Here is an 18,977-nt window from a genome sequence, read left to right as displayed (position 1 = left end):
GGATCGACATACCCCAGGAGTTCCTGCTGGATACGACATACAATCTGACTGTCGAAATCTACCAAGGCCCACCTCAACACTATATTGCAATGTTTCCCTATCATTTATTGAGCAAATAATATCTATGAACGCAATCGGTATCTTAAGTTTAACATGAAGACTTATTTCTGTCTCATACCTACTGACGATGTCGGCTGATTGGGTAGGGTTTGAGCCTGTGACGCTCAACATGCAACGAGTCACGTGATCACTCCTCACCGAGAGTGCAGGTCACATGACAAGTGCGCCGCCTCCATACCGACGGAATGTAACTACACAAATATAGGCCATCTATTCTTTATAATTGTCTAAATAACACTTACATATCACATTGACATATTTCAATTACCGTCACTAACAATATCATTATATATTTCTAAATTCATAATTCAATAATAAATACAGAAACACAACAAGTTATGATAAAATCTGTCTAGATTAATCCATGTAGTCCACATGTCCAGTATTCAGGACAAACCAAGTTTAACATCGAACCACTCATCAATCATGGATCGACCTCAATCATTTAAATAGTTCCTGAAATGAATCGTGATATTTTTCATTGTTATTGATATTAATGATCACAAGATGAAAAGTGTAACGGGTCGGACTGCCATCTCAAGGAGATGAGACGGGTAAAATTAAAATGGCGATCGTGTTACTTGATGACAAACAGGAATATTTCATCGCCACCTGGTAAATGCACCTTTCGTGCTGGGGCTGGTCCCTGTAAACACATTTAAACACCAATTAGAGCCACGTCCCCATATACACCAGTACACACCGCTTAGAACCACGTCCTTGTATACACCAGTACACACCGATTAGAGCCACGTCCCTATATACACCAGTACACACCGGTTAGAACCACGTCCCTGTATTCACCAGTACACACCGGTAAGAGCCACGTCCCTGTACACAACAGTGAACACAGGTTAGAACACGCGTCCCTGCATACACCAGTACACGCCGCTTAGGTGTCGTCCTTGTATACTGTATACACCAGTACACACCAGTTAGAACCACGTCTCTGTACACACCGGTACACACCGATTATAACCACGTCCCTGTACACACCGGTTAGAGCCACGTCTCTTTACACACCGGTTAGAACCACGTCCCTGTATACACCAGTACACACCGGTTAGAGCCACGTCCCTGTATACACCAGTACACACCGGTTAGAGCCACGTCTCTTTACACACCGGTTAGAACCACGTCCCTGTATACACCATTACACACTAGTTAGAGCCACGTCCCCGTATACTCCTTAACAAATCGGTTAGAGCATTGCCGTTTCATACACATCTACACACTGATCGGTCCCTCATACTTGTATATGATCTGTAAAGACACGTGTACTTCTAACTTATCTAGTGTACTGTGCGAAATAGTTGTATAAAGACATTCCAGTTCATATAATGATCCAAAACATTCCGATATCTTCAGGTCTTAAGAATGTTTGTCATTCAAAACATTGGACACATAACATTGAACTCCATATTTATTGCTTATCTTTTCTCCAAATTTATTTCCCATTTGTCAATCGTTTAGTCGAACTTTCTCCAAATTATCCACGTGCGTCTCTGAGTTGACGGGAGCATATTGTCTGTGGTTTAACTCTAGGCCATTTGACTGTCTGGATGAATTCCGAGAAACGTCCGACAGCACTTTCCTCCCGAACAAATTCTTGAGAACTCCCAATAATACCCTCCGGAATTTCTGACCAACGAGAGTATAAATTAAAAAGTTCACAGACGAATTAGCTACAAACAGGATATTACTCACAGCTAACCACTTAATCATCATAACAGTATTAAACAAGAAGTCAAACTGGGCAAACAGACCCGGTGTTTGGCACAAGATAAAAACAACAACAATCAACACGAGAACGAGGCTGAGGTTAGCCTCTTGGTCATCCTGAATGTTCATTCCAGCTCGACGTGCACGCATGCGCATGAGTTCCATGATGATGAGGATGTTAAGCACTGTTAGTACACTTAGTGGTATAATGTATATTATGCTAGCGTACATCCACACTGAGTAAACTTTAGTGTAGAAAAAGTTTTCACCAAATTCCGTTGTAAGGAGCAGGAAACAGTCATGGCCAGCTGGCACCTCGGGACCGGGATCCGTGCAAGGAGTCCGGGCCATGGTGGCAAACAGTCGCGGAATGTTGTAGGCGATCGAAGTGACAGTGATGACAATGAGAGTGATGTACGTCTTTTTGCGCGTGCAGATTTTCTGTGCGCGGAACGGGTGACAAATGGCGATGTAGCGTTCTACTGAAACTGACACTGTGATCCAAACATTGCATTGCTGAATACTCATGATGAGGAAAAAGACGCCGGTGTAGAGGTTAGGGTAAATGACATCTTTGTAGTACCACAACTCAGGATGGAACAAGGAGATAGAATAGGGCGTGAGTGCCACACAAGCTACAATAATGATACCGGTATCTGTTACCACGAGCGCGCACAAGAACAAAATAGTAGTCGATTGCATCTCCTTCCGCCACAGTACCATCATAGTCAGGATGTTTCCGATCACGCCCAACACCGAGATGATGGGAAGGGCGATGCCATTACACATATATTGCATATAGAAAGCGTCCAGTTGATCTGTGCTGTTACCCGTGTCCTGGATATATTTGCCCCCGTACGACAGGTTCAACGCAAAGTTTGTCTCACTCACACCCATGTTCAGGCCGCGTCACACAATGAAGTAGAGATGACGACGTCAATAACTGGTAATAGGTCCAGAGGTGATTTCGGGATTATCAAAGCCGATATCCATGTAGATGAATGTCTGAAAATATAAAAGGAGACATCTTATAAGTGTTGTTTGATGCAATAAAATACTTGCATGTGCAGAATACAACACAGGCAGAACGATATACGGGCGTTGTAACGACACGAGTCTGCCACAGGAGGCTTAAATACATCAATCTGCCTGTTAATCGTTTGGTTCGGACCCGGTGGTTTGTGATTACCTCCCGTTGATATGTAAGTGATCAGCGCGCCTGGACTCTCATCTTTCACACCACACTAACCCTACCCGCCACTCTTACCATACATAACTCCACACTTACCTACACGTGCTTTACCAAAATAGTTTGAAATTGAGTCGCTCGGTGGCGATAATATCTGTAATAGGGAGTCGATGGGTACAACGCAGTGGTCAAGTAACTTGGCCCCAGCATTCCACTCGCAACCTGGTCGAGTTAATGTCTACATCAAAAGACACTACTGATAAAGTGTTGCGACAATAAATAGCCACCATATACGTGTTACAGCCACCGCACCTGTTAGTTACAACCACCAGGCCTGTCACAGTTACTGTACCCAGGTCAGGAATTGTACACACCTATCTAAAGTAAAGCATCTACTGTCTCTAAAACTGAGACAAGAACTCGATAGAAAAATAAGTAGTTCAGTGGCCCATAAGTAAATATATCCTTATCTGATAAAAACTTACATAGCACATGACCTCGTGAGTTATAACTGATAGTATATAGTGCTAGTACTTCTATATGAAAACACGTGCAACTCCAGAAATGTTATTATATACTGTTACATAAGGTATGAAAATGAAGAAGCAAACGATGTTGAGTCAGTCCTAACCTAATACACAACATTATGACAGCTTGTGTAAACTAGATCGTCACTATTGGTGTCGGAACGATCGACTTGTATAGACCTCACAAATCAGGTTACCCATCCTCGGCATCAATAACGGACGATAGGCCATCCGGAACGCTGCTTAGCCGACTCCAGCTTCTATATTAGATAGAGAAGTGAGTCGGCAGCATCTGTTTCCAAAAGTCGACATGTAATGTAATGTACACAGTTGTTTCTTTTGTAAGCGGATTTTAGTGGCAGAGCCAATAAAATAAACCTGTTTTTATACTCCTACGTCGAGAGATGAGCAGTTCGGAACACTCAATTAATTACTTCCCTAATGATCCTTGAAAACCTCAATTAAGAATCGGCAATCTGAGTGCACTTTCATATGCAAACTTCCTGAACAAAATAGTCGAGTTTCTAAGTTAAATATGTGTGGAATGTGTTTCATCAAAATTGGCCAACACGTTAAGTCCTGTTACGTTCTGATTTATTCTAAGAAGATCAGCATGCATGCGTTTCCGCGTGCTACATGCGATATATGTCATACTAAGAGACGTAAACATCAATTCTATAGTACACCGATCAGTTATCTCAGACCTGACCTGAACATCAACTGACCTTAACTCAATTGTGGATAGTGATAGGCGACTATTCCAGATTTTTTCTGATATAAATACACTTTGTTTATGTACCAAACTGCGATGAATATAATTTGTGTCGATATTTCTATTGTGTATTATGAGTCGACGTTGTTTGGACTCATACGAACCAGGGTGAACTGCTTTGCTGTATGCCTCTGCGCTAGGTGAATCAAACAGAACTTGTTTGTCTCTGCGCTAGGTGAATTAGAAAAAACTTGTATGTCTCTATGCTAGATAAACCAGAAAAAACTTGTATGCCTCTGCGCTAGATAAACCAGAAAAAAACTTGTATGTCTCTGCGCTAGGTGAATTAGAAAAAAACCTGTTGGTCTATGCGCTGGGTGAGTTAGACAAAACTTGTAGGTCTCTGCGCTAAGTGAATTAGACAAAACTTGTAGGTCTCTGCGCTAGGTGAATTAGACAAAACTTGTAGGTCTCTGCGCTAGGTGAATTAGACAAAACTTGTATGTCTCTGCGCTAAGTGAATTAGACAAAACTTGTAGGTCTCTGCGCTAAGTGAATTAGATAAAACTTGTAGGTCTCTGCGCTAGGTGAATTAGACAAAACTTGTATGTCTCTGCGCTAGATAAACCAGACAAAACTTGTAGGTCTCTGCGCTAGGTGAATTAGAAAAAAACTTGTTAGTCTATGCGCTAGGTGAATTAGACAAAACTTGTATGTCTCTGCACAGAGTTACACTAGGGAAATATGGTTCCGTCTTTAGCACATACAGTGACTGAAATCTATATTTTCGAGTGTTTTTAACAACATCCATTCGCCATATAGTCCCAGTCATTTATATTATTCTGCTTGATAAAAGAACCGATGCGTTCGAAAGCTCGCAAATAGTTTTCAATTATAATTTGTGCTGAAGATAAACATATTCTTAAACATTTCAATACCAATCTAATGAATCTCATTCTGAACAAAAACTGGGTCCTGTAACAAGATTTTCCCGAGGAATCCTGGCGCCAACCATTGTTAGATCTTCATTCGATCTTTGAAAGTTGGATTTTTACCCTTCTTTATCGGATCGCTTCGCAGCCATTTTTTTTCTCTTTTGTTCAGTCCTAAAATCAAACGGACACAAGTAGAGACCATGGGAAACGTATTTCTGAATTTTGAGAGAGATTCACTTAGTACTTAAGAAATAGAGATAACAATCTTTACTAGGAAAAATCAAAGATGGCTGCCTGTCGGCCATTTGTTTTTTTTTTCAGATCAGACCCAAAATCAAATGGGCACAACTAGAGACCTAGTGGAACATATGAAACTTGAGAAATATCCATGAAGTATTTACCAAGAAATAGCGATAACAAAAATTGCGGACGAATGAACGGACCACGGATGTAAGGCGATTTGAAAGGCCCACCATCTGATGATAGTGGGCTTAAAAACTCTTAGAGGTTTCAGCAGCATCTATCCATTCGTCTGCGCTCTGGATTCCATTAGATAACTTGTTGAATTATCTCTCAATTTGAAGAAATTTTTTTAAAACATTCTTGATATGAGGTCCCGACTTTAAATCTCCTAGTTAGTTTAAACACGCTCTAATTAATTAGTATACTCGAACAAGTCAATGTTACACATTTACATACGTGTATACATAATCAAACATGACCGTATTCTGACTTACCGTCGTCAGAATTTAAACAGTCATATATATATTATTTACTATTACGAAACTCTCCCGGTAATAAGGAAGCACTAGAGACATTTTACATGTATATAATTGGTTATGTCGCTATGGAAATTAAGATGATAAAGAGACACCAGTAAATAAATACCTAAACTTGTATATCATCATTTCTCGTCTTTCTACAGTCCAGATAAACACGGAACCGTATTGATTGGCGACTGCTATTCTTACAATTCAATATTTTCAAATAGATTTGAAACATGATAAACAAAGAAAGGTTCCAAGTGTGTCAGTTAGATATTGTTTAAATCTAAGTTCATGTTACATCAGGGCGTATACTGTTCCGCCCCTGCTTTCTCTGATATGCAGGTTATGATAAATATCGCCCTGCCTGTATAATGTGTATTGACATACGAGTCATTAGGAAATCAGCTGCAGTCCTACAGCTATGTTTAATGTTCATAAACCAAGTGTTAAAGGTGACCACAACGTTGGTATTGATTTCATCGCTTTGTAAATACTAAATAATCTATGTATTTTTAATACATAATTATGGTTAATTTAGCCAGCTTGTGTACAGCACGTGATCACTCAACCGGTCACACCGGTACCGTTACTCGACCAGGTATCAGGTACAGGTACGAACAACTCACCTGCACGTGATCCATTCATACCAACACAGGTGTCCGGAACACCTGAGGCTCGAGTAAATAATAGCCCAGTCGTGATCGTGAACAGTCCTGTTAAACGTCAGGCACGGAATTCAAACTACATGCATAAACGCAAAAACCACGGCGGTCCTCCAACTGATGTGTTCGTTGGTGTTAAAAGGGAACGCACCGTTCGGTATTACGTAACGGGAATTGGTAAAGAGTCCACAAAATCTGGAATACTAAATTATATTACAAAGAAAGGCGTCCGGGTGACGGACTTAGTTTTATTTGACAGTAAGGACAATACATATTCAGCCAAGGTGAATGTATATGAGCAAGACGCGCAACTATTGCTAGATGTCAAATTTTGGCCAACAAACGTCTTTTGTCAGCCATGGCTTACACGCAAGGAACGTTTGCAGCGTAATAGTCGACGACGGCCACAGCAATTTGATCGCGGTCCTTCAAAGTGGCACAGGAACAATAGGTTCTATCGCAAAAGGAATGACTTCGCGGACAGCGAGGAAGCACACACTTCGGGCTGGAATGAAAGTAGTTACAAGCGTGACTATTACACTAATACAAACGAAAACTATGACTATAGGGATAACGGAAACTATTCCGAGAATCTCGACACAGACTCTGGTAGATGGAGAGAGTATCCCGAGACTCTCGACAATGACTCCAGTAGTTGGAGAGAATACAGTTATTAGATTAAGTTATGGACTATTGTAACACAATCTGCTATATACTTGTAATGTCAGCTATAAACCTAACTCTACTAACCTGGAATATTAGAGGATTCGGAACGTCAGCAACATCTATCGGTAACTTAATCCGATCCGGCGAGTTCCGCAAAGACATCCTAGTATTTACAGAGACTAACATCGCCATTCACAATTTAGAACTATTCGAAAATTTACACAAAGACTACTTCTGCGTACCAGAATGTACCGAAATTAACAATGAAAAGTGTGAACATATTAGACAAAACGTGACAATGTTAATTAACAAATCTCTATATCACTCCGTGTCCACTCTTTGGGTAAGTGATAGAATCGTAACCATACAACTGGACACTGGTCAGTCTAGGGTTATAACAATAATAGGCGTGTATCTCCCAAGTAACAATAACATTGATGAGTACACAGTTCTTACACAACAAATAAGAGATTTGTGTGAATACCATTGTCTCACGGGAAATGTGATCATTGCTGGAGATTTTAATGCCAAATTAGGTCCACTTCCGGGAAATGCAACGGCGCGTATAAAATCTCTCTCTCTTCGACACTTGATGTGTGATCTTGAACTGACAGCAGCTAACACTAAACCTGTATGTAAAGGGTATCGGTACACATTTGTTCCCAGTAAATCCATGTTGGACTACATACTCGTAGATAATTCTTTAAACGATTGTATATCCACGTGTTCTATTATCACAAATTCGGAAGTGGACTTAGCTTCGGATCACCTTCCGGTTTTGTGTGAGATCAAAGTTCCAGTAAATCATGTCTACTCAACTCAAGATTATACTAATCTAGCCAGTGACTGTCGGGCTTGGCATAAAGCTTCAGTTGAAGACTTAATTAATTATCAACTAGACCTCAACGAAAGACTGAGAGTGTTAGATAATTTCCCACTATCCTCGCAGTACCAGGTCGACGCGTTTACGGAAATATTAACATTATCTATGATACTTGCAGCCAACAAAAATATCCCAGCTGTCAACAGAAATCCGTTACTTAAACCGTACTGGACCAGTGAAGTTAAAATGGCACATAAAAAGGCCTTACAGAAACGGAAGGAATGGATAAAATATGGTCGACCGCGGGGATTCGAATACTCATCGTATTCTCAGTATAAAAAGGCAAAGCAAAACTTCAGATCAATTCATCAAAAAGCATATAATAATTATATACAGAAATGTATACTAGAGATCGAAGAGGCAGCAGAGTGCGACTTAAGACTTTTCTGGAAAATTATTAGAAATCGGAAATGCCCAAAAACTGCACAAAGTAAAGAAATATCGTATAACGGGAAAACGTATGGAACTCCAAAGGATATATGTGAAGCCTTTGCATGCTACTTTGAAGGCATTTACAACGGAGTACGTATGGAAGCGGAAACGGAAGTACCAAAGCGACATTGGGTAAAATCAGAAAATCTTGAAGTACTCAATGCGAATTATACCTTCACAGAAGTAGAAAATGCGATTAGAGACACGAAACTGAGAAAAGCTCCGGGTCCAGATAATATCTGTTATGAGCACTTCCGGTATGGTGGGCGGAACTTGATACTTTGTATATTAAAACTATTCAATTCAGTTCACAATTTAGGATTTATACCAAAATCCTGGAAACACGGAATCATTATTCCACTGTATAAAAATAACCACAAGACACGGTCTAATCCCGATAATTACCGGCCGATCTCTCTACTTCCGGTACTGTATAAATTGATGGAGAAGGTTGTTAGTAATCGGATACAGCAGTGGCTCCCATGTACAAGCATCCGGCTAAATAGACAACAGCAGGGATTCCAAAAACGACTTGGATGTGAAACTGTGTCTTTCAACATAAGAGAATGTGTTTATTGGAATATTGAAAATAAAAGTAAAATTTATGCAGCCTTCCTGGATACCCAGAAGGCATTCGATACAGTCTGGCACGCTGGGCTGATGAGAAAAATATATGAATTTGGTATTAGAGGGAATATACTGACCTTTTTTGTCAATGCGTACAATAATATATCAAGCGCTATAATGACCCACGGGACTAGATCACGGACGCTACCTGTTCGTTCTGGTATTAGGCAAGGTGGGATCGCTTCCACGTTTTTATATCTCATATACATAAATGATTTGTTGAATGATTTGGAAAACTCTAATGAGGGAGCAAAGATTATGGACATAAAATGTGGAAACCCCGCGCTTGCAGATGACTTAGTTCTGCTTACCATTTCTCCGTCGTCCCTTCAAAATATGCTGGACATCTGTACCGGATATGCAAAGACCATGCACTTCCGGTACAATACAGAAAAGAGTACAATACTTGTATTTGGGAAAAGACGAAACGAAAACGTTAAAGCAACATGGACACTTATGGACAAGAGTTTGAAAACGTCAAAATCTTGTAAGCATGTTGGTATGATCTTATCAGAAGATTTGAAGTGTTCCGGAGCAATGCAGAACGCATGCATAAAGGGAAGAAATTCATTCAATCTGATCACCAAATTTGGATCGGATTGCAAAAGGACGAATCCATTAATAACTGTAAATTTGTACAAAAAGGTGGTTCTTCCAAGCGTATTGTACGGATCGGAGTTTTGGTGTAACCCGAACAAAAAGGACATACAGCAAATCCGGGTATTTCAACATCAGATAGCTAAGAGAACACAGTGTCTTCCAAAACATACCCGATCAGACATAGCAGAGTCCTTGTTAGGTCTCATAAGGATAGAAACTGCAATAGAACGGCGGAAACTGAATTTTCTGTGTTCTCTCATCAACTTACCATCATATACGCTAACTAAAGACATTTTAGTTCGTAGACTGTATCAGTATCGCGATAACAATGGGGAAAGACAGATGGGATTTATTCCGGACGTTAACAAACTCTTACTGAAATATAAATTGAACAGTAATTTAGATATCTATTTGGACACTGTTAAATTTCCGTCTAAAACAAGCTGGAAACAGAGCGTTAAAAATGTGACGTTGTATTTAGAAAACGAACTACTGGCAGACCGTATGCAGAAAGACAATGATTTCCTACGTTTCAAGGAAGTACATGGAAATTATGAACCATGGATAATGTGGACATTTCCGGTTAAATCTCAACGTGATAGTTCCGTGGTACGATATTCAAACAAAATCTTGGCGACTATTCCAAACTGGATAGAAGGTCGATGTCAACTATGTGGATCTTCATACATTGACATCATACTACATATTGTGACGACTTGTGACGTCACACAATTTCTAAGAATTGAGTATATGATATCGATCATAGAAAGATGTGGCAACGAGTTTGGTGATTATCTAAATAATTTACCACATGAAGAATTCTTAAGGCATCTTTTAGGTAAAGATTCCAAAGCTTTCAAACATTTAATAGACACAAGAACATTTTATCTGGAAAGCACAAAATATATAGCAAATGCCGCCACACTTTACTTTGACAAAACCAGAAATAATCTTATGGCCATCGCATAGAATTGTGTACATTAGATAATTGTGTGTTACATTTAAAAACAAAAGGACTGTTGATATTATCAGCTTTATTGTAACATGCATTATAACAACGGATAATTAGATATATAACTTTGTATAATATTGTATCTCTTATTAAGAGGAATAAAAGATTTGATTGATTGATTGATTGATTGACGTGTAAATTTCATAAATGAATTTGCAAATTAATCTTGTGAGACCTGATGTATGTCTCAGTAGGTGTGAACTAGTTGGGTGGAGACCGGTACTAACAGTATATTATTAAACGTAATCATTCAAACATCGAACGGACGACACATACACACTGGATATTCCACATACATATATTATATCACACAAGTGTCCACTGGCCATTCACACATAGAATAGTCCACTCGCTACACACTTTATACCACAGATCACGTCACACAAGAGAATGTATTACCAACGCACCGAATATCCGCGTCCTACTGATGTCCTTCGTTTGTCACAATCCCCTTTATCGGTGAATCTTCATATCATGTAGCAAAACAACTGACCCCGTCCCAACCCCAACACTGAATATCTTACTGGCCCCTATTCCCGCCCACTCACGTAAGATGTACTGTATACTGGTGTGTTGCAATGGCTGCATGTCCTCAAGGCATGTTTCTGTGTTCAAGCTGTGCGTGGACACAGTTCAGGAAACACCTTGGTACGTACGACAAGGCGATTGTGTCATGTACGTGCAAAAATTACTCACTCATCGTTACTTTGACTTACAATGTTTCAACTCACGTGCACTCATACATCAGCGAAAGAAGTCTTTAAAGTATAAAATTAGCCACATATCAGACAGATCTTGAAAACATTTCAGATTGGGGCAATGACGGATCAGGTGTGCATCAGGATGACCGACACGGTGCCCTGCGATGACACTACACAACCTCGCTTATAGCAGTTCTGTCAAAAAAAAAGTAGAACTTGGGAGTCCTTTACAATCTGTGTTGTTTACGTATTAGCATTCATCTTAGCAAGATGTTATAAGTTTTGGTGTTTAAAGGTGTTTCCTTCCTTTTAGAACATTACCACTTCTTTTTACTTCAATGGAAAACATTAACTGAAGAAACCTCTAAATTGTATTCAATCCCTGGAGATAGAAATTGTTTTACATAAAAGATTAAGATACACACAATGCACGTGACAAATGGCAATTATGACATTATTGCAACGAATTACTTCTTCAAAGGGAGTTCTATATCTCGACGCGAATCATTCCAGTGCCTGTCTATGACGTCACTCTGCGTACGTATCATATCCTCCATCCACCATTATAAAACGTTTGCTACAGTCACTAGGGTAACAATACAGTGTGTCTCTCACGACAAAGCCAGTATCAATTAGACACGTATTTTACATGCAAGTTGTATGACAAATACAATGCAAAACGCAATCACCTATGTGTCAGAGTGATGACGCGATCGTTTGCTTACCGTGTAAAGCGATGCGCAACAGATCAATCTGGACCTAGAAAACAGGTACCGTGTGTTGAGTATACATGCGCAGCAGACCAGTCTGGACCTAGTAAATAGGTACCGTGTGTTGAGTATACATGCGCAGCAGACCAGTCTGGACCTAGAAAACAGGTACCGTGTGTTGAGTATACATGCGCAGCAGACCAGTCTGGACCTAGTAAATAGGTACCGTGTGTTGAGTATACATGCGCAGCAGACCAGTCTGGACCTAGTAAATAGGTACCGTGTGTTGAGTATACATGCGCAGCAGACCAGTCTGGACCTAGAAAACAGGTACCGTATGTTGAGTATACATGCGCAGCAGACCAGTCTGGACCTAGTAAATAGGTACCGTGTGTTGAGTATACATGCGCAGCAGACCAGTCTGGACCTAGAAAACAGGTACCGTATGTTGAGTATACATGCGCAGCAGACCAGTCTGGACCTAGTAAATAGGTACCGTGTGTTGAGTATACATGCGCAGCAGACCAGTCTGGACCTAGTAAATAGGTACCGTGTGTTGAGCATACATGCGCAGCAGACCAGTCTGGACCTAGAAAACAGGTACCGTGTGTTGAGTATACATGCGCAGCAGACCAGTCTGGACCTAGTAAATAGGTACCGTGTGTTGAGTATACATGCGCGGCAGACCAGTCTGGACCTAGTAAATAGGTACCGTGTGTTGAGTATACATGCGCAGCAGACCAGTCTGGACCTAGTAAATAGGTACCGTGTGTTGAGTATACATGCGCAGCAGACCAGTCTGGACCTAGTAAATAGGTACCGTGTGTTGAGTATACATGCGCAGCAGACCAGTCTGGACCTAGTAAATAGGTACCGTGTGTTGAGTATACATGCGCAGCAGACCAGTTTGGACCTAGTAAATAGGTACCGTGTGTTGAGTATACATGCGCAGCAGACCAGTCTGGACCTAGTAAATAGGTACCGTGTGTTGAGTATACATGCGCAGCAGACCAGTCTGGACCTAGTAAGTAGGTACCGTGTGTTGAGTATACATGCGCAGCAGACCAGTCTGGACCTAGTAAATAGGTACCGTGTGTAGAGTATACCATTAGTCAGGAATTGGTCGTGTGTGTAACGTATGAGTATGGTAGCCTTGGTGACGTAACTCTGTTTGGGCGTTTCACGACGTGCGCAGTTAGTACCTGCAAATGTGTCCATAGCTTCACCTTATACAGTACCGACGTTTGCCGGTGTGATGTCATTGTTAGTTTTGACATTAAGTGTGATCATTCTTTATCTAATCAAGATAGGTTGATCTTTTCCTTTTAAAACGTGTGCGTGCATCTTTGGAGTGTGAGAACATCTCTGATCTTAATACTGACGGAATGACCAGAACTCCAGCTGTGGGCATTACACATCTTCGTTAAAGAGAGGTATACAACAGCAGGAAAATTTCCGATAACACTTTGAAAATAGAAATGTTAATGTTATATGGTTTGTGTCAGTGTCAGCCCCTCACCCTGCCTGACCCCGTCTATACGAGTGTGTCCTGGTGGCACTTCTCGATTACCATCCTCCCGGTTCTTATCCTCCTGGCAAAGTTAGCAAAGTCGAGTTAACGATACCATTAAAACTAAATTTCACTGCACAACCAGAAAACCATTTCAACAAGTCCTTGGAGGCCAACCCGTAAATCTATATTTGTCTGTTGGAAACGCCAAACCGAGATAGCCGAGTGGCTTCCTATGCCAATACTCACAAGGAACCTACAAACGACAATAGTTACCTCGTATCTATGACATGTCATTATGAAAAACTATCATTTTATGTCTATGGAATGTGAAATTGTCGTGCACAATAACGATTTGAAAATATCCTAATGCGTACAGAACGAGGTTAAGGAGACAAAGAGTCACTGTCCACGCAGCGATGTCGTGGGACAGAGCTTCGCTCCCATCACTCAACGTTTCCTCACAAACCACTGCAATGCACGTAGGATCCTGTAGTAAGCGAGGGAAGATCTTTGTGAAGTCTATTGTTTCTTAAGTCATTAAAAAAACGACGAAATATTAGGTAATGACCGGAGTTACTCTTCACTAGCACAAATTCGTAACATAGCAAAAACATCCTCCGTCAGAACCGCCAGCTGTATTAGAACTGTAAACTGTATGATAGTCTCCGACGGTACCGTAAACCGTATTTGGTATTTATAGACGGTCAGTATCGCCAACTGTATTTGGTATAATAGTTACCGTCAGTACCTTCCACTGTATTTTGTATTGAAAGCTCCGTCAGTACCTCCCACTGTATTTTGTATTGTAAGCTCCGTCAATACCGTCTACTGTATTTTGTATTGTAAGTTCCGTCAGTACCGTCTACTGTATTTTGTATTGAAAGCTCCGTCAGTACTGTCCACTGTATTTTGTATTGTAAGTTCCGTCAGTACCTCCCACTGTATTTTGTATTGTAAGCTCTGTTAGTACCGTCCACTGTATTTTGTATTGTAAGCTCCGTCAGTACCTCCCACTGTATTTTGTATTGTAAGCTCCGTCAGTACCGTCCACTGTATTTTGTATTGTAAGCTCCGTCAGTACCGTCTACTGTATTTTGTATTGTAAGCTCTCGTCAGTACCGTCCACTGTATTTTGTATTGTAAGCTCCGTCAGTACCGTCTTCTGTATTTTGTATTGTAAGCTCCGTCAGTACTGTCCACTGTATTTTGTATTGTAAGCTCCGTCAGTACTGTCCACTGTATTTTGTATTGTAAGCTCCGTCAGTACTGTTCACTGTATTTTATATTTTAAGCTACTGCAGTACCGTCTACTCAAGTTTGTTTTTAGTTCGTTTGGTTCAGTTTTCGTCAGTACCATCCAAATATATATGTACATAATGTATGTATTAATATGCTTTTCCAATATTATAAACTGTAAATATGAGCATTAACTTCAATTATTTTTTAAATAAATATAGTTATCGAATGATTTATCTATAATGGAGATATTTCCAGACATTTATATGGTAAAAGCTTATTTCGTTGTGTTCCAATTTGATTCCTGTGGATTTGTTGCTGCAGACAGACGGCCTAGTGATGGGCCCCACCACCTGGATTCGGTACCTGCACCGCCAGAGGAAACCTACACAATTACATTAGTAGTTTACGACTTCCACCAGACGGGGGAACAGTTAATTGCTTCCAGAAAAAGTCTGAATGAAATTCTAAGCTCGTTGTATTGAAAGTATAACTCATTTAAACATAAAAACATATTTATACTTGTATTTTGGCAAATGATCAATTCAACATACACAATGTATGAAGTTCAAAAAATAATTATCGTGATAGAAGGTTAATTCAGCCTTGAGTTAATTCAGATAACAGAACTTAACAGTTTCCAACGGATTAGTTTTTACAACCAATTCCCACTTACTCCTGTGTGTAATCCCAGACGCGCCAGACAAATAAAACTGCTATCAGAACCCTCCGTGGTGATACCTAACCTTAAGTTAGAAGGAGTTGTTTGAATTCGATAGGTTGGGTTGTTATCATCACACACACAAGCGTCTAACTTAAGATTTCTCTTAAACGTCAGAAAAATCAAAATGCTTTACAGGCATATGTCATATGCATAAATGTTTAACGAAGTTCGACATCTCTGCCAAAAATAATATTCTTGCTGCCGAAAAAAGCATTAAACAGACGTCAAAACTCAATTATTGCATCCGAGGTATTGACGTCTGTGTGTAGGAAGGGTTCGGCCGGCTGGTACACAAGTGTAATCACTCAAAGTCAGTCTTATCGACCAATGAAAGCAAATCAACTAGATTATCAGCTTACCACAAATACGAAAAATAAATGTCACCATTCGGTAGTCGATGACAAAGTACTCTGCCATTCAACAATGGCCCTGACCGTGTGTTCGAACAACATGCTTTGGTATCTACAGGATTTGTACACAGCAGGAATGTGACTGGTGTGTAGGTATTAAGGTACAGACGCATGGGGAGGGAACCCCAAGGTTTCAATGATTTTTGTTATCATTGCTGTTTAAATAAATATCAGAATAAATCTGATGCTTACATTCGTTACTCATACCATCCGAAAATGGTCGAGAAAAAAATATAAGCGCAATCATTTGAAGATATTTAACGCCTGATTCATGTAAGTCAGTGGATAAGAGGGAATTGGCTGACACTGGCCAGGCCGGAAACCGTTGGATACCAGAGGATTACTGACTGATGACATTGACAAGGCCGGGGAAATACGGGACAATGTTTGACACTGATCAGACCGGAAACCACTGGATACCAGAGGATCACTGACTGATGACATTGACAAGGCCGGGGAAGTACGGGACAATGTTTGACACTGGCCAGGCCGGAAACCGCTGGATACCAGAGGATCACTGACTGATGACATTGACAAGGCCGGGGAAGTACGGGACAATGTTTGACACTGATCAGACCGGAAACCACTGGATACCAGAGGATCACTGACTGATGACATGGACAAGGCCGGGGAAGTACGGGACAATGTTTGACACTGGCCAGGCCGGAAACCACTGGATACCAGAGGATCACTGACTGATGACATGGACAAGGCCGGGGAAGTACGGGACAATGTTTGACACTGGCCAGGCCGGAAACCACTGGATACCAGAGGATCACTGACTGATGACATTGACAAGGCCGGGGAAGTACGGGACAATGTTTGACACTGATCAGACCGGAAACCACTGGATACCAGAGGATCACTGACTGATGACATTGACAAGGCCGGGGAAGTACGGGACAATGTTTGACACTGATCAGACCATAAACCACTGGATACCAGAGGATCACTGACTGATGACATTGACAAGGCCGGGGAAGTACGGGAAAACGTTTGACACTGGCCAGGCCGGAAACCACTGGATACCAGAGGATCACTGACTGATGACAATGACAAGGCCGGGGAAGTACGGGACAATGTTTGACACTGGCCAGACCGGAAACCACTGGATACCAGAGGATCACTGACTGATGACATTGACAAGGCCGGGGAAGTACGGGACAATGTTTGACACTGATCAGACCGGAAACCACTGGATACCAGAGGATCACTGACTGATGACATTGACAAGGCCGGGGAAGTACGGAACAATGTTTGACACTGGCCAGGCCGGAACCCGTTGGATACCAGAGGATCACTGACTGATGACATTGACAAGGCCGGGGAAGTACGGGACAATGTTTGACACTGATCAGATCGGAAACCACTGGATACCAGAGGATCACTGACTGATGACATTGACAAGGCCGGGGAAGTACGGGAAAATGTTTGACACTGGCCAGGCCGGAAACCACTGGATACCAGAGGATCACTGACTGATGACATTGATAAGGCCGGGGAAGTACGGGACAATGTTTGACACTGGCTAGACAGGAAACCGTTGGATACCAGAGGATCACTGACTGATGACATTGACAAGGCCGGGGAAGTACGGGACAATGTTTGACACTGATCAGACCGGAAACCACTGGATACCAGAGGATCACTGACTGATGACAATGACAAGGCCGGGGAAGTACGGGACAATATTTGACACTGGCCAGACCGAAAACCACTGGATACCAGAGGATCACTGACTGATGACATTGACAAGGCCGGGGAAGTACGGGACAATGTTGGACACTGATCAGACCGGAAACCACTGGATACCAGAGGATCACTGACTGATGACATTGGCCAGGCCGGAAACCACTGGATACCAGAGGATCGCTGACTGATGACACTGACAAGGCCGGGGAAGTACGGGACAATGTTGGACACTGATCAGGCAAAAGACCAGTGGATACAAGAAAACCAGTGGCCGACACTGACTACCTGCAGATAAAGAGATCATTTGTTGACACTGAACAGGTCGGAGGCCATTAGATACAGGATGATCCCTGGTCAACAATGACCCCGCTGGATATTTTTCCCCGTTCGATGTCATCATAAATGTCAATCTCGCACAAAACCGACATGTAAAAATTAACGAAAAGAAAGAACGGATGTACATCTGAATGTACTGCGACAGGACAGCAGGGTTGTGGTTTCGCTCATTAAGAATTAGAAGGAAGTTGGTGGCGCATGGAATCATAAATATGTAATGTCACTTTACAGCAAGTGACATGGAAAATAGAAAGTTTTTGACAATGAAAAAAACCAAGGCACGATGAAGGATTTCAATCTAATTTGTTGTCTAACACGATTTACAAGGCACTGCAATAGATTGCGGTTGAAAACACAAAATATAAATATGAACATACGTGTTCAAGCGTCAGTAGCAATAGTCTAATGTAAACAAATCAACGTGTTGAGTACAAAATCAAGAGAAAAAAAAACAGAAAAATTATTCTGATTATAGAAAAGGTACTGTGGAGTGTGCCAGAGGCGCCACTGACCAAAGTTACGGTCTATTACAACCTTGAAAACCAGCAATGTCCCGGACACTGATTGGCCCGACAAGAAAGCCGACACGTTAAAACTGGCGCTCCATAACCTCGGTAATGAACCAGTTGACGGTGATTTTACGAACAATTCCTTTCGGTGTTTTTACTAGGAAACAGCGTTAGTTTGTTGGTGTTATTGATGGAGAGATGTCGTTTCTGTATCGCCATGATCTGAAATGGCGGAAACCTTGAATGTTCTGCCTGGTTGTACGGACACCACATATTCAGTCGTCAGCACACT

General features: G+C 41.3%; 2 protein-coding genes across 3 annotated transcripts in view; both read right to left on the bottom strand.

The window, feature by feature from the left end:
- Window positions 1–304: 304 nt before the first annotated feature.
- LOC132545683 (FMRFamide receptor-like) overlaps window positions 305–18,977 on the bottom strand; it is a 48,748-nt gene continuing 30,075 nt past the window's right edge. For both annotated transcript variants that reach the window (XM_060209373.1, XM_060209372.1), the window contains exon 3: window positions 305–2,847. In XM_060209373.1, coding sequence (XP_060065356.1) covers window positions 1,582–2,739 — 1,158 coding nt within the window. In that variant the 5' untranslated portion in view covers window positions 2,740–2,847 and the 3' untranslated portion in view covers window positions 305–1,581. The remainder of the gene's footprint in view (window positions 2,848–18,977) is intronic.
- LOC132545710 (uncharacterized) lies at window positions 16,392–17,984 on the bottom strand. Its single transcript, XM_060209399.1, has one exon. It carries the CDS (start codon window positions 17,982–17,984, stop codon window positions 16,392–16,394), a length of 1,593 nt encoding a protein of 530 aa, XP_060065382.1.

Source organism: Ylistrum balloti, unplaced genomic scaffold (genome assembly GCF_031769215.1).
Source record: "Ylistrum balloti isolate Yb309-2 unplaced genomic scaffold, AGI_CSIRO_Ybal_v1 Utg369852, whole genome shotgun sequence".
NCBI classification, from domain to species: Eukaryota; Metazoa; Mollusca; class Bivalvia; order Pectinida; family Pectinidae; genus Ylistrum; species Ylistrum balloti.
The sequence above is the reverse complement of the archived record's forward strand: the minus strand, read 5'-3'. Positions and strand labels throughout refer to the sequence as shown.

Coding starts and splice junctions, on each gene's coding strand:
- LOC132545710 (XM_060209399.1), bottom strand. CDS start 17,984: ATGTCATCAGTCAGTGATCCTCTGGTATCCAGTGGTTTCCGGTCTGAT.